Source organism: Hipposideros armiger, unplaced genomic scaffold (genome assembly GCF_001890085.2).
Source record: "Hipposideros armiger isolate ML-2016 unplaced genomic scaffold, ASM189008v1 scaffold_814, whole genome shotgun sequence".
Lineage (NCBI taxonomy): Eukaryota > Metazoa > Chordata > Mammalia > Chiroptera > Hipposideridae > Hipposideros > Hipposideros armiger.
This window is the reverse complement of record NW_017732164.1, coordinates 655,255-679,399: the sequence shown is the minus strand read 5'-3', so window position 1 is coordinate 679,399 and position 24,145 is coordinate 655,255. Positions and strand designations below refer to the sequence as shown.

Here is a 24,145-nt window from a genome sequence, read left to right as displayed (position 1 = left end):
AAACTGCCCCAGACAATTGGTTTACTGTCTCACAGTTCTCTAGGCTGGAATTCCAGGGACAGCCTGGCTCAGCTGAGCCTCTGGGGATGAATCTGCTTCTAGGCTTTTCCAGGTGGTTGGCTGGATTTGGTTCCCTATACTTGGAGGACTGGGGCCCCGTGTCCCTCCTGGCTCTTTAGCCCACATCTCTTCTCATGCTTCCCACAGGCCCTCCAGCCAAGCCCGGGCAAGTCCCTCTAATACCTCTCACCTTCCAGCCGTCCCTTCTGCCACATCTCTCTGCCTAAGGCTGGAGGACGTTCTCTCCTCATGATTATTAGTGTGTGTCCAGGGCGCTCCGTATTTTAAAGTACATCTGCGAAGTCCCTTTTGCCGTGGAAAGTCACATGTTCACAGGTTCCAGGGACTGGGGGGACATCTCTGAGGGGCTGCTTTACCTCCCACACCTCCATGTCCTTGCCTGTCTGGGCTACATGCAGAGTACTTCCTTCAGTTAAGTAATTCACTTCTGCTCTGTCTTCAAAAATCATGTTTATATTTAAAAGTTGGGTTTGGCTTTTTTTCAGGTTTTGATGGTAACTGATAATTTAACCTTTTTTACTGAATTTTGGCCATTTTTTAATTTCTGTACACATTTCATGTATTTTATATTCTATATCTTTTAGTTCTAGCATCTGAGGCCTCAAGGGTATCTAAGACTTGACATGCTTTCTGTGCATCTGACTGAACTCCATCAGGACTGTTTTTCTCCCCGTTTCCATTTGCTTCTAATCTCCAGGGGCTGTTACCAACTTGGCACCACTGTAGCCTAATTAGGGTCCTGGCTTCATGGGAGTGTCCAGGTATAGTCCAGCTTTCTTAGAGCTGAGGCTGTGTCCTCGTCCCACTGCTGCTGGTGGCATCTGTCGGTGAGAAGTCTTGCTGTACCTCCTGCATGGGCACCAGCAGCAGTGTTTTTAAAGTCTGTCCTGTGTGTGTCCCTGATCTAGTTCTGATGAGACAGAACACTGTCTGTGAAGCGTCCTGTCCACCATGCCAGGATTCTGAACTGTGTATTCCATTAGATGACGGGTGTTTTCCCACTGACTGAATTGTCCAGACTTTTCAAGTCCCAGCTTTTAGCACACAGTAGGTTCTTAATACCTGTTGGTTGAATAGGTTTGTAAGTTGTATAAATGAGAGTCTAGTTAGTAGCATGAAACCAACAGAGGAATGAGTTTAAATGCAAAATATACTGTTCCAATAGTTGTATTAAATAGATGGTATGGTGTCAATAGTTTGCTGTAGTTTTTGAGAAAATATGAAAATCCTGACATTTTAACTTGCAGCCTTTGAAGAAGATGGTGGAGAGAATTCGTAAGTTCCAGATTCTAAATGACGAGATAATCACCATCTTGGACAAGTACCTGAAGTCAGGCGACGGCGAGAGCACACCCGTGGAGCACGTCCGCTGCTTCCAGCCCCCGATCCACCAGTCCCTGGCCAGCAGCTGAGAGGTGCAGGTCACCTGTGTTTGAAGTCCCAGTACTGACCGTGTTTCATAACTATAGGGCATGCTTTTCTTTTCATAAACAATTAGTGAGATTTTCAGGGGGCTATTTTTCAGTATCTCTGTGCCTGTTAAAGGGGTGCTTTTCAATCTAAAAGCTTAATTTTATAAAATTGACTTATTTTTCTAGATTGAAATGGTATATGCTTTTGGTAATTAGAAAGTCTGAGACTACTGGCTGCTGATTGTTGCCATCATATTCCTACAAAGTAGTTCTCCATTTTTTATGGAGTGTTCCAAGAGCCAGCTATGTCCATTTACCCCTTAACAAAGGGTCAGTAATGTTTAGGGGAAAATTTATGAACTTAAGAAACTTAATACCAGGTAATTGTAATAAAACTGGTCACCAATTAGAATTAACCTTAATGATTATTTAGCTTTTGTTTAGGGGTTTTTCTAAAGGTCCTTTGTATGAATTCTAAGTCATTGTTCCCTTCCCTTTTGTGTCAGTGTTTTAGTAAATAGTGACCTTGATTCCTGTTTCTACTAAATGCCATTGTAACAAATCTAATTTGTGAGGGATGGCTTAAAGGTTACAGAAATAAAACTAATGAAACCTATTTGTGCTCACTCACTGGGACCTGTGTGCCCTTGCTCAGATAGGGGCTGCGTCTGCTTACCCACGTGCACAGAGTGGGCCTAGTGGGTCTGCGTCTCAGGCACCTGCAGCCTTGGAGAACGGACGAGGTCAGTTGAGGGAGTAACTTTCATGTGGCTTTGAAAACAAAACACCGAAGTCTAGCAGCATGACACATACTACCGAACATAAAAGTCGGAGCTGTTTGTTCCACTGTCCTATTTCACCCTGAGTAATGTGAACTGGAGCTATTTCTTTAGAGTCAACCAGAACTGTTGCTTTTGTTCATGGGAACCAACAACCTTGGGACCAGCACTCAGCTATAGCTAAGGGAGTAGCTGCTCTCACCCTATACTGCAAGTACAAAATATGATGAAAAATACTCTCATGACTCAGTGTAACTCAAATTACTGAGTTCTGTAAGACTTAATTACAATCCAAATAATATAGACACTCATGTACCAGACAAGGGCTATAAGATGTTAAATAATTAAGAATTTATTATTAACCTTTGCATTCTCAATGAGGGCAATGTCCCACCCAAGGGGGTGAAAACTGGTTCTCTCTACTACGTACAAAGCATTACACATATACAGTACATAAACAAATATACAGTGTATCTGTGTTATTAAAATTATATGGGGGGAGGCCAGTAGGGAAAAATAATGTCTAAAAAGGCTCCCTAGAGGGCAATAAAATGTTTGGAAAAGGGGAGTTCCTTCATGAAACTTGGACACGGTCAACTCTTCCCTGATAAATGGAGCGCTTGTGGGGTGTTGGTGCCATCACCACCAGACGCTCTCGCACTCCCCACCCCCAGCAAGGACAGTGGGGCGCCAGCGGTAGCTGGTTACACAGCAGAGTCACCAGAGTGGGCACAAGCCCGTGTCCGTCTCCTTTACCCAGGTGGACACTGTCACCTTTTTTTAAGGCCAATTAATTGCTATGATGACAGGTTTTCAAGCTGGATGGAATTCATTATACTATTCCACCTTTTTTGCATATGTTTGAAATTTTCTGTAAACAGTTTTCATTGATGTTTTTAAAAGACTGAAATATATAGTGGTCCAAACGAACTCTCAAGCAAAGTAAAATACTTAATACAAAGAAACCAGATTTTCAAACAAATATCTTAAGTTTGTTCTAAGCATTCAGACTTAGAAAGAACTTTGTTTCAATTTGTCTTTATTATAACAGGAGCTAAATTTAAAAAATTACCCTAATCTTTTGACTTTATTTCCCAGAGTTGTTAGAAGATCTAAATGACAATAAAACTCATTATGAAAATATATTGAAAAGTACAAGAGCTGATGTAAAATGGTAATCTTCCAGGTATCAGGGGATTAAACGGAAGAATAAAACTGGCCAGGCAGCCTGACAGGCACAGGATGTACTGGTTTCACAAAGTGCCATGTAGGAAGGTGTGCAGGAACATGTCACAGCCTGAGAAATATTTCTGAGGGCTGATTTCCTACCCTTTGTTTTGTAAATTAGCTTCCTTCATTTAATAACTTAGGATTCTCTTTAACATTTCAAAATTAAAATAATTTCTCAAACAGAAGTCAATTTTGTTTTTAAGGTAAATCACAGGATAATGTATTGGGGTGATTTTGTTCTTTTCTAAACCAAAAAGCCTTAAAATGGTGAGGGACTGATGGAGTGGGGATGACAGATGTGCATTTCAGACTTTCATCATCAATGAAAAAATAAAGCATTTTCATAGACTTAAAACTGTCATTAGTGCATTTAGATTTTGGTGAAGGAAAAATTTAAATACTGCTACAATAATACAATGTTAACAAAAATTGGCCAGGTACTGAGGTCATTTTAGTGAGCTACCATCATTTAAATATAAGAAAAGTAACTTCTTGGTCCAATTTTACAAAAGATTGTCTCTAGAGAACATTATTTGAGAAGAGTGCTTTTTCAGACACATTGTGATATTCAAATTCACTTACAACAATTATAGATTTACCTTTGAATTACCTTTCTTAAAAAGCTGTCAGATTTCCATTTCTTCGGGAGATATTTTCACCAGTGTGCTGTTCAATTCCACAGGTTAAACTTTCTTCATTATTATTAAGAACTTCATACATATTGGTGAGATTGCCATTCATTGCTTTTTCATCTTTTCGAAAAGACAGAGGCAGACTTGCTAGACTAAAGCTGACGTCTTTGAAGGCATGCAACAAGAATATCCCCACAATGATTGTAAAGAAGCCACTCAGAGTACCGATGATGTCATCAACAGGCATGTCTTGCCACTCCTTAAAGAGAATAGCTGAGCACGTTAAAACAGATGTTGTAAAGAAGACGTAATATATGGGAGTCACAATGGAAGTGTTGAATATGTCCAGCGCCCGGTTAAGGTAGTTAATCTGTGTGCTCACACAGACCACGAGGCCCAGCAGCAGGCCCCAGGCCAGGGGCTGGCGTAGCACAGGCTTGCCAGCAAACAGCTCCTTGAGAGCAATGCCCAGGCCCTTCACGCAGGAGACTGACAACGCCCCGATCACAGAGCAGACTGTTATGTACACAAGGATGTTCGTCTGTCCGTGGCGAGGTCCCACCACGAAGATTAGTATCAAAGACACAATGACGACGAGTGTCGCAAACACCACAAAACCTGTAGGAGGCCAAGACAAGTTGTATTTAGTCAAGCGTTTGAATACTGAAAGAAAACAGAATCCAAAACAAACTTTCAACTCGAAAGGAAGAACAGGGTGGTCCTAAAATAGAAACAGGCCGTTGGCTGCCCAGCAGGAGCTCACGCGCTCACATCAGCAACGCCATGCACACTGGATACTGGACTGTGCTTCATATGCAGCAACTGGTACACCACCATCAAAGACGACCCACAGCCCTCCATTCTAGAAATACCATGTTACTTCCCACCCACTGGAGGGTTCTAACTAAGGACAGGTGCAATCGGAAACTAGTGGACAGACATCATGAGGTGACCTTGAATGCTCAACAATTTATAGATGCTAAGAACGAACAGGAGTTAGAAATCAAGTCTGTTCTAAGAGGAGTAAACTTTAGAATATTTCCCCTGCTGGGATCAAGAACAAATAAAAAAGAACTTGAAAGGTACTGTTGGGGTTCTAGCAAGCTGAATATGGAGACTTGACAACAGCTAACAGCTAATGACTGTGTGGCAGAGTGGGTCAGGGACGTTTCAGCCATCTGTACTGATTTCACTCATTTAACCCACACAAATACCTCGCAGCTACAGAGATACTGTCATCTGCATTTTATGATAAGGAAACTGAGGCATGCAAGTCCCATACATTTACTCTGCTAGTAAGTATTGTTGTAATAGGAATTTTATAGATCAGGAGAGGACAGCAACAACAGCATGGAAGCCAGAAAGCAGAGGATTAATTGATAGAGCAGAGCCAAGGAAGCCAAGTCCCACATCAGCAGTGATTAGAAAGTCACTCAGTTTGCAACACAAAGTACCTCTGGAAGTGGGGTGAAAGGGAGACACTGAAGAAGCAACAAGAGCCCCAGATCTGAGCTGCAGGACACTGGGCCAGCTGAGTGCGGATAGCTCACTGAAGCGTGTGTCTGTGCCATTTAGCAACCTCCCCCATCCCCAGCTCCCAGGATGCCAGCAGGCCGGCAGGAGACTGCCAGGGATCTGAGCAGCCTGACTTTCAGAAGGCAGCAGAGGGTCAGCAAGACAGGTGCCAAAACCAACAAAAAAGTGCAGCCATTGCTCCATGTAGGTGGAGGAATACTTCAAAATAGATCAGCACCCCACAAAAACTAAAAACGACCAGAGAGACAATGATGAACTAGCAGACCAGTCAAAACAGCCAGAACTTGAGGGGCTAAAATCTGAAGAAAGAGGAAGCATCCTGAGGTGAGGCCAACAGCCCTCTGCTTTTTCCCTCAGGGCCATTGCCAATTCTAGAGCAGGGAGTAGGATCGACACAAAGGCCAGCAGGAGGCGGTGACCTGGGGCTTGTGCAAGTTCCAGCAGACAGGTGAGGCACGGTGGGCACGTGCTGCACATGCTGAGGTCAGAGGAGCCAAGCGGAGCCTGATGGAGGAGGCCAGAGGCTGAGCAGGCGCCTGCAGTCCTGGGTACTGAGACACACCCTGGTGTTCTCAGCTCCCCAAGGGTAGGGTCCAAGTAAACACCCCAGGCTTTCACCTGACAGCCCACAGGTCTATGACCAAGAATAAACGCCAAATGGAAAGAGAGCAGCCCCGACAAAGCCTGAAACAGCCCTTGAGGTTGGAGGTGGTCTCTTGGATTCTTCTCTGCCTGCCAGAAATTTAGGTTCACTCTGAGGGAAGAAAACATCACTCAAAACCTACTCTTGGTAATATTCTGTGGCCAGCATCGATCGAAACTGCCAAAAGACAAAATTAAATGACTGAAAACGAGAGAAAACATCATAGAAATAGGCCCATGAATAATCCTGATACTGAAATTCGTACAAAGACTTGAAAATGACTTGGGCTCCCGGGGATGTGCTGCATAGCAGCAGGCATGTGCCTGACACACTGGCCTGGACCTTGGCAACTGCCGGGTGCAAACCACTACTACGCTTCACAGTTCAAGTCCTGGAACAATCAGCCTCTTTACATGCACACAGGTTTTGATCAAGGTAAACGCTGGATGAAAGAATGAACTGCAGAAAGACTAGGGAAGCCTTTCGTCTTCTCACCTGGATCCCCAAGCTTGTGCGACATTTCGTTCAAAGTCTCAATCTCCTCCTCCTTTGGTGCATGAATGACCATAACTGTAGATCCCAGAACACTCAGCAAACATCCAATCTTCCCGTGAAGATTAAGTCTTTCACTTAGAAAGTATGAAGAAAGAATGGCACTAAGATGGGGAGGAAACGGGGAGAAGATTAATCAGCTGCTTTTCTCATTTTCAATTATCAACATAACTCAGATTTTAAATTGAATTCAAACTAAAACACTGAGTTTATAAGATTCTGGCTTTCAGTCAAAGTGAAGAAAATGTATTCAGTCATAAAATGAAAGCTTCTAGGGAACTCCCTGCTTCATCATACACTAAACCAGAGGAGATACCATCTTTCTACTGTAGGAAGTCAATATGGAATTTATAATAAATGGAGCTATGGTACAACTTTATATCCTAATTAAGAGTCTATGTCCAAAACCAATGCTTAAAAATCTCAACTAGGGCCGGCCGAGTGGCGCATTGGTTAAGAGCTGACTTGAGATGCCAGAGGGCCCCGGTTCGGATCCCACATATGAGGGCCAGTGACACTGCCCTCTACAGCTAAGATGCTGAACAGCGGCTCAACCTGGAGCTGGGCTGCCGTGAGTCGTCGGCGTGGGCTGCAGCCCCTGCTGCAGTGGGTTGCCATGGGCTACCGTGTGTAGCCAGCAGCCAGCGTGAGCGGCCAGTAGCCGCCATGAGCGGCCATCCAGAAGCCGGGGACTGATCTGCGTCGCCCAGGAAGAGTGCAATGATGGTGCCAACTTTGGCCAGTGAAGCAACGTCCTCCACAGCTAGACTGAAGAACAAAAGGACAGCAACTTGTCTGTTCCCCTTCCCCCAATTCCCCAGCGCTATTCCCATCTCCTAATTCCCCAAAAATCTTTAAAAAAAAAACAGTATAAACTTCTAAATATATTGGTATAATATACAGAAAATTAAGGAAAAAAGACATGCACCATAATATATCTTGATATATTATATAGTATCTTGAAAAATTACATAATTTACATGTAATACTGATTTGTATATAAATGAGTTTACATATAAATCAAATATGTGTATATACATTTATACATAGATATATATGTATACACACACACACACACACACCTCTCAACTGACTGATATACCTATCAATCAATCAGCTTTGGTAATAGTAAATAAAACTCAGACTTCGGTGTGGGCAGAGCTGTTTGGGCTAATCATTAAAATAACAGAAGCAGGACAAATCTTCAGAGGCACATGATCTAGCTCCAATCAGTGATTTTCTGTTGTGGGTACAGAAATCTATCCTCACCAACTGCACGTGTCAAATGATACATGTGTGACAAGTACAACTTGGAATTTTAAAAGATTGAAATCAAAGTGAAACTAGTACTGGTTTTGAATACAAGCAAGACAAAGCATAAAAGCATTTTCTCCCAAGTTCATAGCCAGCCAGCACACAGAAGATAACGTCCTCAAGGTTGTTTACCTGTGGCTGATGCTGAGCAAGGGTAATTAGATGTACTGAATACCTCCCAGCCCAAATGCCCACGGCTGTTTGCCGCACCGCATGTGGTGTACTTACCTCACTAGGACGCTGAGAGCTCCGAGTGGAGTCACTAGGGTGGCTGGTGCAAAGGCATACGCAGCAAAGTTGGCCACCTCACCAGCGCCCACTTGGAAATGGACAGCAAAAGAAAACGCTCAGACAGAACATTGAAAGGCGTGCATTTTATCTAATATATTTTTATATGCTACTTCAACTGTATTTAGTCATGTCTTTATTTCCTCCCATCTACTCATATGGGTTCTCCTATAAATTATCAACATTAAAACACAGTCCAAATCAGTTAGAAACAATACAAATCTATAATTTTAATTGAAGAGTTCTAATTTATACTTACATCTAGGTTTTTAAAATAAATTTTAATAGATATTTATATCCTGTGACAACAAACACAAATTAATTAAAAGCAGCTAAAACTGATGTGAAAGCACTTCTCCCATGTCTTTTTCACTGGATTTTTAAAAACTCAACTCTTGGGGTGACAGGTTAGCTCAGTTGGTTAGAGCACGGTGCTGATAACACCAACATTGCCGGTTCGATCCCTGCATGGGCCACTGTGAGCTGCGCCTTCCCTAAAAGAGTCAACTATGCCATTGTAGCATGAAAGCAACGTGTAATCAATGACCACAGCTGTTCCCCGCCCCCATCCCCCAAAACAAAACAAAACAAAAAAACCCCTCAACTGTTACATTCAAAAACTATCCTTGGGTACCTACTACATGCCAGATACCTTCCTAGGATCAGGAGGTATAGCACGGAGCAAACGTTAAGATATGACTTCCCTAAACCTTACACTGGTGAGGGAAAAAGAGACCAAATGCATGTCAAGTTTCCCCCTCCTAAAATTTAAAGCAATCTGCCCTTCACTTTACATCCCTTCCCTACTTTACTTCTAGTGAATGTCAGCATTTATCACTAACACACACATTTTATTTATCTTGTTTATTGTCTTCCATCTAGAATGTTAAATCTCATGTAGGTAAAGATTTTTCTTTTTGTTTGACTAATGTACCTCCAGCACCTAGAACAATCGGCATACAAAAGATAGTTATTTGTTGGGCCGGCCAAGTGGCGCGTTGGTTAGGAGCTGGCTTGGGATGCCAGAGGGCCCCGGTTCGGATCCCACATGAGGGCCAGTGACACTGCCCTCTACAGCAAAGATGCTGAACAATGGCTCGACCTGGAGCTGGGCTGCCGTGAGTCACCAGCGACGGCAGGAGGGTTGCCATGGGCTACCGTGTGTGGCCAGCAGCCAGCGTGAGCGGCCGGCCAGCAGCCGCAGTGAGCGGCTCTCCAGAAGCCTGCGACTGATCTGCCTCGCCAGGGAAGAGCGCAATGATGGTGCCAACTTGGGCCAGTGAAGCAACGTCCTCCACAACTAGACTGAAGAACAAAAGGATGGCAACTTGTCTGTTCCCCTTCCCCCAGTTCCCCAATAAAAATCTTAAAAAAAAAAAAAAAAGTATTTGTTGAACCGATAGTCATATCAGCCTTCTTGTTATTTCAACTGCTCTTAAACTTAGAATGTTTACATAATTTAGTCCCGAATACTCTGAAGGCTTAGTGTCTTAAGGATCATTTTTTCTATGTACCATTTTTTTAATTGGGGAATTGAGGGAGGGAAACAGTGTTGGGGAATTGGGGAGGAGGACCAGCCAAGTTGTTGTTCTTCAATCTTAGTTGTGGTAGGTGCCAGTCAACATCTGGCTGTCCATTGGCAGCTCATGGCCTCTAAAGGCTCAAGGTGCCATGTTCAATCTTAGTTGCGGGTGGACATAGCCAGCATCCCATGCGGGAGTTAAACCAGCAGCCTTGTTAAGAGCGCATGCTCTATCCACTGAGCCATCCAGGTGGCAGTTCAGCTCAAGGTGGCAAGTTTGATGGCGTAGCCCACCATCGAATAGGCAGTCTTGTTGTTAGGAGCACGTGCTGAGCCTTCCTTCCACCTGTTGGCAGCTCAGCTCGGGTGCAGCGTCACTGGCCCATGTGGGGTTCGAGCTGGCGGCCCTGTTGCTCAGAGCTCGCGCTCTTAAGCTAACGTTTAACCAACTGAGGCACTCAGCCGGCCTTCTATCTTTTAAAGCCAATCATCCAAGTAAGCATGGACAGTCTTAACAAATGCTTACCTCCTCCTCCAATGAGGAATGAAAATTAAATACCTGATGTTTTCTATCATCTTTCACTCTCAAAATTACCTCCTCAAACCGAGCAGAATTTAAAAAAACACAAGGGTCTATCAGACATGTTTTAATCATATACGTAAAAATTCTTCCCATTCAAATTAAATAAGCTATTAAACTGCTAAATGACTTTTACAGGCTTAAATTTTACATATTTTGTGTTTTGTTCATTAAAAAATAGGAAGTATTTAAACTTTTTAAATTTGCTAATAGTATATACAAACACTTTAATATACAACCACAACACTTTCTTGCCATGATGTGCATACATACTTGACAGCAGTCCTGCCCACCACAACCATTCTTTAAGGTATGCATGGCCACCTTGACCTGTGAAAGAAAACAGATTTCACTTCTTTAGAAGATTTTCAGAGTCCTATAAACTTATGACAACTATTAGTAATGACAGATTTTAAAATATCTCATGTGTTGATTATTACTACTTTGAATAAAGGTTTCATCATGATTTTCCAAGGAGGTTTCTTCAAGAATATTTTTATGATTATATAAGATGTGAGAATCACCAGAATGTTAAAAATGTCTAAGTCTGTAGTGCTGAAGGAATTAAATCAATCCTTAAATAGTTCATACTTCATTCTTCTGTGAACTCAGCTTTAATAAAGAAAGAAAATGAACCAATAAGTAGCCCAATTTCAAATGAGTTAGTCTGAAAGCAGATAAGCCATGAGGTGTGGGTGAGGCCCGCTTCTGAGGTAGTCACCTTGGAGAAAGGAGTCCTATACTGACCAGACATGAAAAGACTGAGCTGCTCATTGTCTGCAGTGGTCAGCATGCTCATCCTGCTTTTTTATTTGACTTTCCTCCCAACCAACTAATAAAATCAAGCAATTGGTGCTTAAGCCATTGTCCAAAAGAAAAAGCCTGTGCAAATGAACCCTCTGGCAAGCACACCTATCATGGACAATGAGAGTACCTGCCTTAGGGCCAACAGTGAGGAATCAATAAATGTAATTAATGGTTAAGCAGTACATGCTGATACTGCCTCCTCTCCACTAAACTCTAACAGAGGCTACCGTCTGAAGATTGCTTCATTAGGTTTAGCCACAGACATGGACAGAAGGGGAGGTGATAACCAGATCTAGAACAAGCAGAGGCTGAATGACAGAGAAATGACCCAAATGCAACATGACGCTGAGAGGTGTTGTGAAAGCACCATACAACATCAGAAGGGGGTCCACTAAAACCAAGTATACCCAGGGCCTCCTGACGCGTCAGCAGTTTCTAGGGAGCAATCTGTACCATCCTTCAGAAGTTCACCCAACTGAGGATGCGTCAACCCAGGTAAGCCTCTCTTTCCTTCCTGCCTTTAAGATCATCAGGAAAAATGGCTAAGGTGAAAGTCAAATTCCTACTATCATGGACCAAGGACCCTAGCCTCCAATAAGATGGTGATTCTTTTCGTAGACCCTTCCTTCCTTCTCTGCAGACATGGCTGCTAACTTCGCGTCAGTCCCTGCTCCCACTTCAGTACTAACTGTGGGAGTGAGTAGTTAACTGACTTTGACATCTTCTCATTACAAAACTGATGTTCGATTCTCTATGAACATTTATAACTCTTGTGCAGTTCAAAGTTCTGAAATACTCATTAGGAATGAAGATGTGGTCTTCTAAAGCCAAAACCTGAGCACATAAGCACATACTGATGTTATTTCAGTCACATTCAGCACAACCTACCTGCTCGCATTGAGCCCTTCCTGGCAAGTCGCAGGAGGCCTTTTTTTTTCAAAATGAAACTGCCTCCAATGAAAATGCTGGAGCTCATAGCCAATCCCAGACCAATATAAAAGTCATATTTTCCACGCCCTTGGCTCATTTCGTTTGTTACTTAAGAAGTCCCTGTGAATCACATTGACCACGGGATAGAGAAACTGCCAGTGCTGGAGGCAGGATGATGCGATGCAGTCTTTAAACCTAAACAATGAACAAAACGAGATTTTCACAGAAGGATCGTGACAGCTCATACGCAATTCAAAATTTTACTCCATTTTTTCCCTCATAAATGAATAATCTTTTCTTACTACTATTGAAAATAAATATTTACTATTTATATTTAACACTAATTACATTTCTTCCAATTATGGCCATAAATGGCATCATGATATAAAACTAAGCTTAAAAACCTTTGGATTGAGGGGCTTCCATTTTAGCTAGGTTGATTAGGAGGCCATGTGGAGAAGGCAACATTGAACAAAGGCTTGAGGGATGGGAAAGTAAAGCAGAGGAAGGTGCAAGAGCAAGGGCACTGAGGTCTGAGCAGGCATGCAGTTTTCTCAGAAAATAAAGGCCACGGGGGGATCACTCTGAGTAAGCAAGGGTAGGCAGGTACCACAGCAGGATATTTTCATACAACAGAAATATCCTGAAAACTCCCGCAATTCTTTTATTATTACTTTTCCCTACTAGAAATCACCACGACTTTACTGTACACTCACGGTGGCTCTGTTCCAGGTGATGGATACACATTACTTCTAATCCATACATTGAGAATGAACTATCATTACCCTCACCTTACAGCTAAATAAACCTAGCCTCCTACAGGTTATGCTGCACGCAGAGGACTGCAAAATTACAGCGTGAAATGGAACCTCACATGTCCACTGGCCTTTACTTCGGTACTGTCCATATCGTAACAAAACTTTAGAGTTCTTAGTCTTTACTTCTGCTTAGTTTTCATAGCTGTAATTTTTTCCAACCTCTCATTTGGCTAATTATTTTTAAAAGCAGTACTTATATATATTATACTACAGAACCTAAATCTGCAATCCTAATTTAACAATATTAGTTATTAATTAAAATTTTAACTTACATGTAAGTTTAATATGGTGTCTCTTATGAAAAAAAAGGCTGGAAGAGGTAGAGATGACTTATTCAATCTCATTTCCTTGTAAATAATACCCTTTACTGTCATAAACTTTTAAACCCTGGCAGAGTAGCTGTGGCCTGGAAAGAAGAAAATACCGAAGTAGGCAAAAAGACTGAATAATTTCTAAGTACTTTTTAAAATTTGGTTACTAGCCTCCATGAAACAAGATCTGTTCTCTCATATTTCCTCTTATTACTTAAAAAAAAAAAGTACTGAATGGGCACATAATTTCTAGAAACAGAACTAAGACGTAGTCTTGTATTAAACGAATTGAAAATTCTAGTAAAGCTGTTAATGAGACACAAACACAAAACTCAATTTATATTGAGTTTTGTACAGTTGTATGGAGCAGGAAAGAGGATTCAGTGACTTTATAAAAGTTAGTAAATTAAACCAGCAGACTTCTAAGGCTTGTTCAACTGGCAGTTAATACATCTCCACTGAAACAATCTTCTAAAACTATTTTAATGAACTTAATGCACACGCAGCCCGGACAGGGTAAAGCCAGGTTTCCGTGGGACTTAATGGCAACCAGTTCACGGTGAGATTTCTTCATGCAGGTTACGAAGAAAACCGCTTCCATCACAGAACACGCACGGTGTCCCAGGGCAAATAAAGGCGCCATGAAGGGCGAGTCCCAATCCGCGCCGAGCAGGACGGCCTACGACGTGCCTCTTAGCGCTCGTCTCTGTAAGGAAGCAAGAGTGGCGACCTCACTCACCGCAGCTGGCGGTCCGGCTCCGGTCACCTCCGCTTACGCCCTCACTCAGGCCGCACCAGCCGCTCCTTCCTGTGCTCGCGCGGCCAGCGCCTTCGTCGCTGTCCAGTGGGAAGTGAGAGCATCCGGGGCTGCAGCCGTGCGCACCGTCTCCTCCATGGAGAGCTCCGAGGGTACTCGGCCCGGACGACCTCCGGACACCGCGGCCGCAGGTATTAAGGACCGCTGTCGAGAAGAGCCTGGGCACGGCCGAGTGACGCAAGAGGCAGCGCGCGCACGCTCAGCGCGGCACGACGAAAGCCCAGTCGCCGGGGCGTGATCGGGTCGACTTCCGGTTTCTTTACTAGGCGGAGGGCGAGGGGGAGCTAGAGCAGAGTCAGGCGGCCGGGGCGTGTCGGGCACCGCGAGGGGCGGGGCTAATTGCTGGGGGCGGGGCGAGACTCAGGGCTAACTCTGAATCCTGGAAGAGATGCATTCTTTGGGCGAGTTTGTGGTTTGGTAAATGGGCATCTCGAGCCACCTGGAGAGATTTATTTTCCATGAGATACATGGGAAACCCACTGTTAGGCTATCCCGCTTTGGCTCCTCCTACGAAATCATTTTGGGTGAAAATCTTTCTGAAATGAACATGCTTATTGAACCAGAAACTGCCATGTAATGTGCTCTTTGCAGACGGTAATCCCATTGAGCTGCTATGTTCTGGACTACATAGCTCCTGACAACTCATGTTTTGTGATAAGTAACTATGCAGCTTCTAATTTAAATGCTTTTGATCTGTGAGCTTGGCCACATCTTTGGTCCCAGCCAAATTCTAGCTAGAGGACGTGTCAAGTAAGGAATTACACTGAATATTAAAAGATGGTTGGCAAGTTGGTCTCTGGTGATGCGGTAGATTGATGAAAAACAGCTAATTCTCTCCCCATCCATGTGCCCACACGTTTTGCAGAGTGACCTTGCTCATGGTGATGATTTCAATGGATACCATCATGACATACATCAAAACTTACCAAATTGTATATTTTATATATGTGCAGTTATTGTATGTCAATTATACCTCAACAAAGCTGTTGTAATGCTTTGTCAGTCACTGAAGTACAGGCAGGACTTACTAAAACAGTATTTTTTAAAAATCATATGCAGCAGGTTCTCAAATAATGTCATTTTATTCAATGTCGTTTCATTTAACGTTGATAGAAACTTAACTCTTGTTTGTATCAATTAGCTTGTGGTAAAATTTGTTTCATTAAATTTGTTTTGTAAAATTATACATCATTTCACTGCAGTTCCAAGAACCTATCCGTGACATTCAGTAAGGACTTACCGCATCACTAAATCAGTTTTCTCACGCATAAGTGGTTCTCCGGATACTCTTCCATGTTTTGGTTTTGTTACCACAGGTGCTAGCCAGGAGCACAAGAACAGTGTAACAGGTGATCATTTTTCTTCAGGTGGTTTTCTTTTACACCATCATTTCACTGTATCAGAAGGTAATCACTGTGTGGTGAATCCCTTCACATATCATGGATTTGCTCCCTTAGATAAGCACAGGTGGACATTTTCTACATCATGATGGAGACCTGGGCTACTCATTTCTAGAAAGAAAATGGGAACCATTTGATTGAGAAATTAGGATGATATGGAACCTGAGACTACACAAACATTTCAAATAAAGGGTAACAAAAGAAGTGTTCAGCTAGAAATAAGTTATTTTATTTTAAAACACATACAGATTAATAAATATTGGAAAACTTAACAAATAGCCTTTTTATTTACATAAGGCAATTACATGCTATGACTACTTCTATACAGCAAAATATAAGCAAGTCTTAGCCATTGACAGTTTGTGTGTGATAATTGGAAGCTCCCGATACATTTACGTGTAAAAGCTTTTATGGAACCTGTCAACATTTTACATTTTTTATCTAGTCTTCTTCCTCTCTTTTATGATTTATTCCATTTCACAAGAAAGTAACAGTTATTTTAAAAGGCAAAAATGACTCAGGAATGGTGCTAAAAAACAGTAGCCTTAAATTTTTCCAAAGTGCAAAACACTGACATGAGGGTTGGGGGGCAAATTATTCTATTCTGACAAATAAAAGAAATACTCTGGACTTTTCAGTGTGACCCTTTGGCACTAGTGGTATGGGATTCCTGACATTCATCTGGTGTCAGGTAGTTCAACATGGTCAGGGTTGAGCTGCTGGAAAGCAGGAAGTTCAGCATCACTCATTACAAATTCAACACAACAGAATCAGTCTAGTTCACAGACCACTGATTTTCTGCAGAACATAAATCTATGCAAAATGTCAGAGAAGCTCATTACACCATCAGAACGTGATCATTCAGTGCAGCTTTTAAAAGTCCCTGTTTAACGCCCACATTTTACAATAGAATATATAAAACCCTTCCTTTTAAAACAACAGAAAAGGAAAATTAAAGCTTCATAGAATTATGCTAACTTAACACCTAGTGCTTCCTTTGCTTTTTCAGTGCTCGAAGCTGCATGTGTACAGCACAGTCCTGAGCAGACGGGGCCCAGAGCGAGCTGAGCTCCCATTGCATCACTCCCAAGCAGTCCTGCGCATGACATTGTCACCTGAGGCTTCTGGCACATGCTAACGTGCGAATACCCTACAACAGTCGAGCTGGAGAACCATCCCACCCCTTTAGAGGTAGAGAAACTGAGGCACAGAAGGGTTAAGTGACTCACCTATAAGTTGCACAATTCAAGAAAAAATAGAGAAAACAAATAAATCCTTCTCCCCAGTCATGCACTGGGCCGTAGACTCTGCCTTTTATCAAATTGGGTACATTTGAAACAGATGTTTATTTACATGGTCCTTATTCTATCGAGTATCAACTTTTAGCTGGACCATGTTTTTGATGTAACATGAAGTTACATTTTCTTAAAATATAACTCTTGTTGCATTTAATAGCATGTGATAAATGTGTATGAAAATAAGCGTGTGGTGACATTGAGCCAAATTCTGATTCTGTCACTATCATTCTTAACCTTTTCAAGTATATGGTGGAGGTATAAGAATCTGGGCAGATGTGAAAAATCACCTAGAAGCTAAAGGGCAGACCCTTAATATTCATCGCCAGTACAAATGTGAGGCGGGAGTGAAGAATACAGAAAACTGAGGTATTTTATATAATAAACTGTTCTATGGTATGACTGGTATGTGGGCTGATCTTTCCTCTTTCCAACTCAACAGACCTCCAGCTATGAGTGAAACATACAAAAAACATGGACATGTTCCTGGGAGCAAGGTCAGTGCTACGGAGTCAATGCTACGTTTTTGGTCCCTGAGAAGGCAGAACACCAACGTTCCCTCTAATCCATCTAGTCCTGCTTGATGGGTGACCTGTGTCCTTGGTGGCAAACAGTGAGGACACCTTCCAACCACTGGAGCCAATCGGACAGCCGTGAACAGAGCTAAACCGACCCATTCTTCTCTTCAGTCCTGCTCAGTCACAGGAAGCCTAAGTCAGGGCCAAGCCCACAGGAAAAAGAGCAGGACGGGGCTCTGCAGACTGGGGATTAGCTGAATGGCTTGGAAAAGAGGGGTCACCTCCCAGCACAGCAGGGGCCCATGCTCAGGGCCACCCCAGTCTCCGCGGACTGAGCTGCTCATCCACACCTGGGAGACACTGAGTGTATCTCACGTGCTTTAGAACCGACTAGAAGTGGCCCAGAAGTGAGCTCATATTTACAGAGAGCGGAGCTGTCGCAGAACAAGGAGGATGAGGGGTGACTGCATATGTTAACAGGAATCTCTGCTATCAGACATGAAACCCAGAGAAAAAAATGATCAACCTACTGCTCCTGGAATTGACTTCTGGAAATAAAACTGAGTATAATGAATTGGCCTGATAAGTAGGAACTGAAAGAGTATTTATTATTGCTGAACCAAGAGCAGCGAAGAAGTATATTTCACTAACATTCTAAAGTAAAAAGGCCATGATGACCTGTCCCCAGGGTCCCATCTGTGGGCAGTTCTCACTACACGTGTGGCAGGTAGCCAGCCACCCTGCTTCTCCAGAACCTTCTCTGTAGAACAGCAAAATGGCAGGGTGGCCTCGCTGCTGGCGAGGGTAGAATCCTTAGCGGGCTCTACAGTGGATCAGTGAGCAATCTTTCTAAATGCAGATTCAGATGAGAAAACAGGGCATCCAAGTAGGAGAGGCGAGAAAAGGCCTATTTATGTATCTGTCCAGAGTAAATCCGCAAACTGTGATCACAAACATGCTTTTAGAGACTTGAAGACGAGTAGGCAGCAGGGATTTCCCCCTCAGTTTTATCAGAGATAAAACCCAAAGCATAGTCTAGTAATGAAAGTGTCTCATATGTATTTACTGCTGCAGAGGCCAGTAAGAGACCCATCCCTCCCCTAAAACTCGCACTTTGAGGCTTTTTCTTTGCAATTTGAAATGAATTCTGAATACGTGAATTTGTAAAATAAATCCTATGAAATCCGAAGTTCTGTGCTCTCTGTCAAACTTGTAAATTAGGCTGTCAAGCTGCTGGTCATGTCACTTACTTTGAGGCTAGAGTAACTGGATGAAGTGAACTTGGTTCCACTACAAGGAGCGGCACGTCCACCCGTGACACCTGCTGACAGATGTCACCCTGGGACAGCCTACTGCTCTTGGGCCAGTCACCTCCAGGAGGTGTTATTAATACTTTGAGATTTTGTTTTACTCTAAAAAAAATCATAGGGACGATCATCCAGAAAATGTCTCCCCTGAGTGTCCATAGTATGACTTTAAATGAAAATATAATAAGGAACACCAATAGAGGCATTTAAACTAAGTTTCACAGGTCAGCTGTAACAAAATAAACATGACAATTTCCACATGACACAAACTTTCTCAGTATACTTGTAAAGCCACCTTTATTCTTTCCAGATCTCAAACTCCTTTCCTAGGAAACTATTTTTATGCCTAAAAGTATACTGATATTGCTACATTATATTTTCAGAAGGTCAGTTCAATAAGTTAAGGCCTGCATTCCTAAAAATATTGATGATAAAAAAAAAAACCAAATCTTCAAGAGCCGATAAAAAGAGTGAGGAACTTTTTGAGCATTTATAAACTATCAGTTAATGTAAGATTTAAAAATTTGTGAAAATAGGTTTGTTGCTGCTATCAGTTCGCAAATCATGACAACCCCTTACCATCAAATGCATTTTTAATTCATAAAGGTTCTTCACTGTGTAAACTATCCTTGGGTGATTTAGCCTCCTTGTTCCTTCGGTCTTTAGAAATGTTCTTTTTAGCTGGAAAACCACATTTTTTTTTTCTTTACTGAGTAACTTTGGGGATGATTCAAGTCCATGTGCTACTTCACTGAAGCTACTTGACCCAAGCCCACCTTTCACCTTGGCTCCGCTTGCTGTTCGGATTAAACACTGTACACGAAGGATGCGCTATCCTGATGAAATCTTCACATCACTTTGTGCTTTGCTCCTATTTAATACACATGGAAGATTTACTGTAGACAGACGGATGAGCTCTTCTGTCCAAATACCAGCATAATTAATGGCTATTTTGCATTCAGAAGTTTAATGAGACGTTGGGTAATTGCTGGGTATTCTGCCATCTCAAACAACAGAGAAATGGCTAAATTGTTTTCATTTTTGCTAGAAATTCTTTTGAAACTCACCGTGTGTGTCCCAATTTTACTCGCCTAAGCCTGATGCTGTCCCTTGTCCCTGTATTACGGGGAACTCGATATGTGTGCTGTAGAACAGTTGCTCACACATCTAAGTCTTATTATCCAGTTAAATAATTTATTTCTTCGGAGTGGCCACAATGTTCACTAAAAGAGAACGTGGATGTATTTGACATCGTTACATAGAGTGAATGCAAATAAAATACCTCATGCTACTTAAGTCCATTGTCTTTAGTTGGACAATAACTCTATGCTAATAGGGTTGATTTTTCTAATTTGTCTTTAGTCTCGACTCTCTTCCAACAAATGAATATACCATATTTCTAACTGCTTTACACATTTATATTTTGAATAGTGAAATATTAAAGTATAATCAAGGAGGTTGTGTTATTCTGTGCTAAGAGCACACACATACAGTAATAGTCAAATTAAGTGAATAGTTCAAGTGGTAAAGGCACTGAAATTGATTTGAGCTATCAGAAGTCCGCTTGTAAACGGAGTTCTGCATCATGCCCACGTACCCTTCTCTATTTGCAATTAACATGTCTTGGACGGGGACAGTCAGCTCATTAGAGGATTAAAAACAATTAAATGTAGATACCTCTTATTTGAATGAGGTTATACAGGCTTAATGCCAAAGAACACAACTACGGATACGTTTACTATACAGAGTCAGATTTCAAGACAGTTTCTCCAATTTCCAAAGGAATCTTTCTAAGTAAGAATACTTGCTCTCCTGCAAAGGCTTACTAGAAAGAGCCCATCTTTATTTTCTATGTAAATAACGTTAAAATGTTTAGAATGGAGAGTATTCATGAAAGCTTCCAAGTTAATGGCAATGACCGAGAGACTGCTCTCATCAGAGAGAGATGACTCTAGGCAACCATTTTCAGTCTGCAGAGCTCAACTGCCCCGGTGCTGAGCAGTGCCCCCTATTCTCCACCAGGCCACCTGCTAACGTACAAGCAACACTAGTGTCAGTAATTTAAGGTCCCCTCTACTTTACATCAAGTTAGGACCAGAAGTCACATCTATTCCCTGTCCCTCGAGCCACCCAACACCTCGTTGCATCCTAGTCTGTTTTCATATTTGATTTGTTCATCTCCCCAAGGTTGAAATTGAACTCTTTGAACACCTGTATCAGGACAATGCCGACAGAGACCGTGGTGAACCCACAGGCCATCCCCAGGAAGTCCACCAGCCCCACATTGCTCCACTCCCGGAAGAGGATGGCGGAGGCCAGCAGGACGAGTGTGGTGAACACCACGTAGTAGATGGCCCCAAACACGGACGAGTCGAAGCACTCGAGCGCCTTGTTGATGTACCTGAACTGAACGATGATACTGCAGCCGAGCACGGCCAGCAGCCCCAGGCACAGGCACAGGGCGCGCCGACTGGACGGGTTGTTGTGCAGGATGTCCTGGGCCGCCAGCCCGATGCCCTTGGTGGAAGGCACGGTAAAGCTCCCCAGCAGGGAGCAGATGCTGATGTAGACCATTATGTTGGTGGGCCCGTGGGCTGGCGCAATCCAGAAGATCAGGAGCAGTAGCATGAGCAGCACGATGCAGAGGTAGCCCACAAACACTGCAAAACAGGGCCCTGGGTCAGCGCAGGCACCGGACAGAGATAGCGGGTGGGGTGCCCCGGGGTCAGCGCAGGTGCCAGGCAGAGATCGGGGAGTAGGGTGCCCAGGTCAGCACAGGAGCCAGGCAGAGATGGGATGGGGTGCCCCTGGGTCAATGCAGAGACGGGGGGGAAAAGCCACACAGAAATAAGAGAAAGGGGCAGTGGCCATGGGGGCAGAGAGCAGACAGGAGAGGGCACATGGCAAGCAGGGGCTCAGCAGAATGTGTGAGAATTAGGCTGCTTGGAAAGAAAGGCCTGCGTCCAAGCAAACCTCTCTGTTTTCATGTGGTCAGTCTTAACTCTGTATTTTCATCTTTAGAGAAAGCAGTCAGGTGTTCTGCCAGGTTTGACTCACTTCAGTGTTTTTCAACCCTGCTGTTTTCATGATCTCGCCCCTAAGGAACCACCTGACATTTTTCCCTTAGTCGCCCACCCCATACAATTTTAACACCGCAATACGCTGTGTGTCTGCTTCTGGACTGTACCTACACCTGTGCTTACACATTAGGAGTATGATACCTCCACCCCACCCCCAAGGCTGAGTTTTTACCCTCTGGGGATGATATCACCCCACTAAGAATGTGTGCTTTCCATTTTTCTTTCTGAAAAACTTTCCTCCCACCTTTCCTTTTCTTCCTCTGTCTGAATATCAGAGCTTACATATCAGGGATTTCCAAAATATAAATAAGTTCAGATTTTAAATTCCTTCTGAGGTACTTATTTGACATTCTCTGGTGTTTTTTACCTTTAGAAAAAATAGCAACACCTTTAACACATTAAGTGGCCATAACAATACCAGGTTAAAAAAAGTGTTTCATGTTAAAGAGAAAAATCTTTTTGCTACCATTATGCCTTCTTATCAAATTTTTATGGTGGTATTCAAATGAAACATGCTTGTCGTACAAGTTAGTGCCTGGCTCTGGTGGTATCAGCCACCCTCCTGAGACAGTAGAAAGCCTGTGGATACAATCTTCCGAGAGTTACATCAAGTCTTCCAGGACACTCAGGTCTAGTTTCCTGACCTCTTATTCATGTCTCTCTACTCTCACTTGTCACAGTATTGGAAATATTTTGGATTTTATAGGAGAAGATAAGTATCACAGTACTAAGTGTTTAGGGATAAAAAAATTACAGGGTGATACAGTCTTGGGTACTTCGCTGTGAATTCCTTTGGTGGGCCTTACACCGTTCCCACTGCTATCAATCTAGCCAACTGGGAGCTGCACAGGAGTGGGAGGTTTTTGTGCCCTGGAGACTGAGATCCTGGTGTGGGTACAGTTTTGTGCTGGCACCTGTCTAACACTGTTGGTGAGCTACACATGATGGTCTCCTGGAAGTAACTTAGAGGATCTATACTCTAAGGCCATATGATTATGCAGACTGTTGCTTTGTCAGAAAAATAAATTATTATGTTAAAGATACATAGGAAAAATACAGAGACCTCTGTGGGGAATCTGAAGATGCATGAAACTGGGTGTGGACTCTCAGACAACTGCCCATCACAGGAAAGCACCCAGGGCACACCCTGGACTGGTGCCAGGGACCCTGGGGATCCGGAAGCGGCCCAGGAGGGAGCAGGTGTGTGTGGCCTGGAGGGGGGCCCGAGGGGTGAGCCCACTGTGGAGGGCCGGGCGATGGGGGTCCTCATGCACAAGGCCCCTGAGGCCCCAGAAGGAGGCACAGGGGTCAGGGCGCCAGGCCCCTGCCGGATCCTGGGGCAGCAGGGGCACCTGTGTGACAACAGAGAATGCTGGGGGCACGTCATGGTTGGTCCCCAGAAAGATCACAGGGGAGACCCGGAAGCCTTTCTGGTCACCTGGGTTGGTAAGCTTCTCCTCCAGCTCGGCCTGGGTGGTCACGCTTTCGGATTTCGGGGAGTGGATAATCAGCACGACAGAACCTGCACAGCTGAGCAGACACCCCAACTTGCCCAAGATGTTGAGCTTTTCCTTCAGAAGGTAAGAAGCTAAAATGGACCTTCAATTAAAAAAACAGAAATCACTGAGCAACAGTGGTTCAATTTCCGGACTGAGCTGAGCTGCCAACAGGTGGCAGGATGGCTCAGCTAAAAAAAAAAAGAGAGAGAGAAATCAAAGTGAAATCATACTATCTGACCTGTTTCTACTCATTGCAATTACTTTAGAAAAGCCATATTTTCTTTGTAGCCATATTTTGCTCTTAATTTAGTTTTTAAGACTAGAAAAGATTAGGAATTTATTGAAGTTGTTATTTGAACACAAATAGGACTTCCTACCAAATGCATGCACAGCTGGTATAGTTAGTGACTCTTGAATTACACTGCTGTTACTTAGTTGGTGTGAAATATACTGGAGTAAAAAAATAGGTTTTACAATTGACAAAACATCACTTCCTTATTTTTAAAAGAAAATCATAAAAAATAACAACAAAACACCCCTATGTTACGTTGGAAAGTAGCAAGTGAAAATTAATTACAATTCATGATCAAAACACTTAAGTTAAAATAAATGGGGAGAGCACACACACACAAAATCAAAAGACTAATAGTAACTGCATTATGGTAGGAATATGGGTGATGGATTATGTGTCTCTTCTCTAATACCCAAAACTTTTAAAATGTGATCACATTACTTTTTTAATGCAAAACAAGTAAAACACCTATAATCTTAACTCTGGTAACATGTTTCTTCCC

General features: G+C 42.9%; 3 protein-coding genes across 3 annotated transcripts in view; 1 reads left to right on the top strand and 2 right to left on the bottom strand.

The window, feature by feature from the left end:
- The window catches only part of CYFIP1 (cytoplasmic FMR1 interacting protein 1), a 79,750-nt gene extending 77,641 nt beyond the window's left edge, over positions 1-2,109 (top strand). The window contains exon 27 of the mRNA XM_019628906.1: positions 1,329-2,109. Coding sequence (XP_019484451.1) covers positions 1,329-1,493 — 165 coding nt within the window. The 3' untranslated portion in view covers positions 1,494-2,109. The remainder of the gene's footprint in view (positions 1-1,328) is intronic.
- Positions 2,110-2,601: 492 nt separating this feature from the next.
- NIPA2 (NIPA magnesium transporter 2) lies at positions 2,602-14,462 on the bottom strand. Its single transcript, XM_019628908.1, has 6 exons — positions 14,175-14,462; positions 12,265-12,501; positions 10,843-10,899; positions 8,408-8,498; positions 6,809-6,969; positions 2,602-4,752 (listed from the first exon to the last, which is right to left on the bottom strand). Exons 2-6 carry the CDS (start codon positions 12,401-12,403, stop codon positions 4,118-4,120), a joined length of 1,083 nt encoding a protein of 360 aa, XP_019484453.1. The 5' UTR covers positions 12,404-12,501; positions 14,175-14,462; the 3' UTR covers positions 2,602-4,117.
- Positions 14,463-15,859: 1,397 nt separating this feature from the next.
- NIPA1 (NIPA magnesium transporter 1) overlaps positions 15,860-24,145 on the bottom strand; it is a 15,608-nt gene continuing 7,322 nt past the window's right edge. Inside the window, exons 4-5 of the mRNA XM_019628909.1 lie at positions 23,291-23,451; positions 15,860-21,432 (exon numbers count right to left, since the gene is read on the bottom strand). Coding sequence (XP_019484454.1) covers positions 20,921-21,432; positions 23,291-23,451 — 673 coding nt within the window. The 3' untranslated portion in view covers positions 15,860-20,920. The remainder of the gene's footprint in view (positions 21,433-23,290; positions 23,452-24,145) is intronic.

Excerpts from the sequence above, each read along its gene's own strand:
- NIPA2 (XM_019628908.1), bottom strand. The coding sequence starts at position 12,403 with ATGAGCCAAGGGCGTGGAAAATATGACTTTTATATTGGTCTGGGATTG. Across the intron at positions 8,499-10,842 it reads GTGGGCAGGACTGCTGTCAA|TGGGCGCTGGTGAGGTGGCC; the intron begins GTATGTATGCAC and ends TCCATTTCCAAG. Across the intron at positions 6,970-8,407 it reads GCTCTCAGCGTCCTAGTGAG|TGCCATTCTTTCTTCATACT; the intron begins GTAAGTACACCA and ends TCCCCATCTTAG.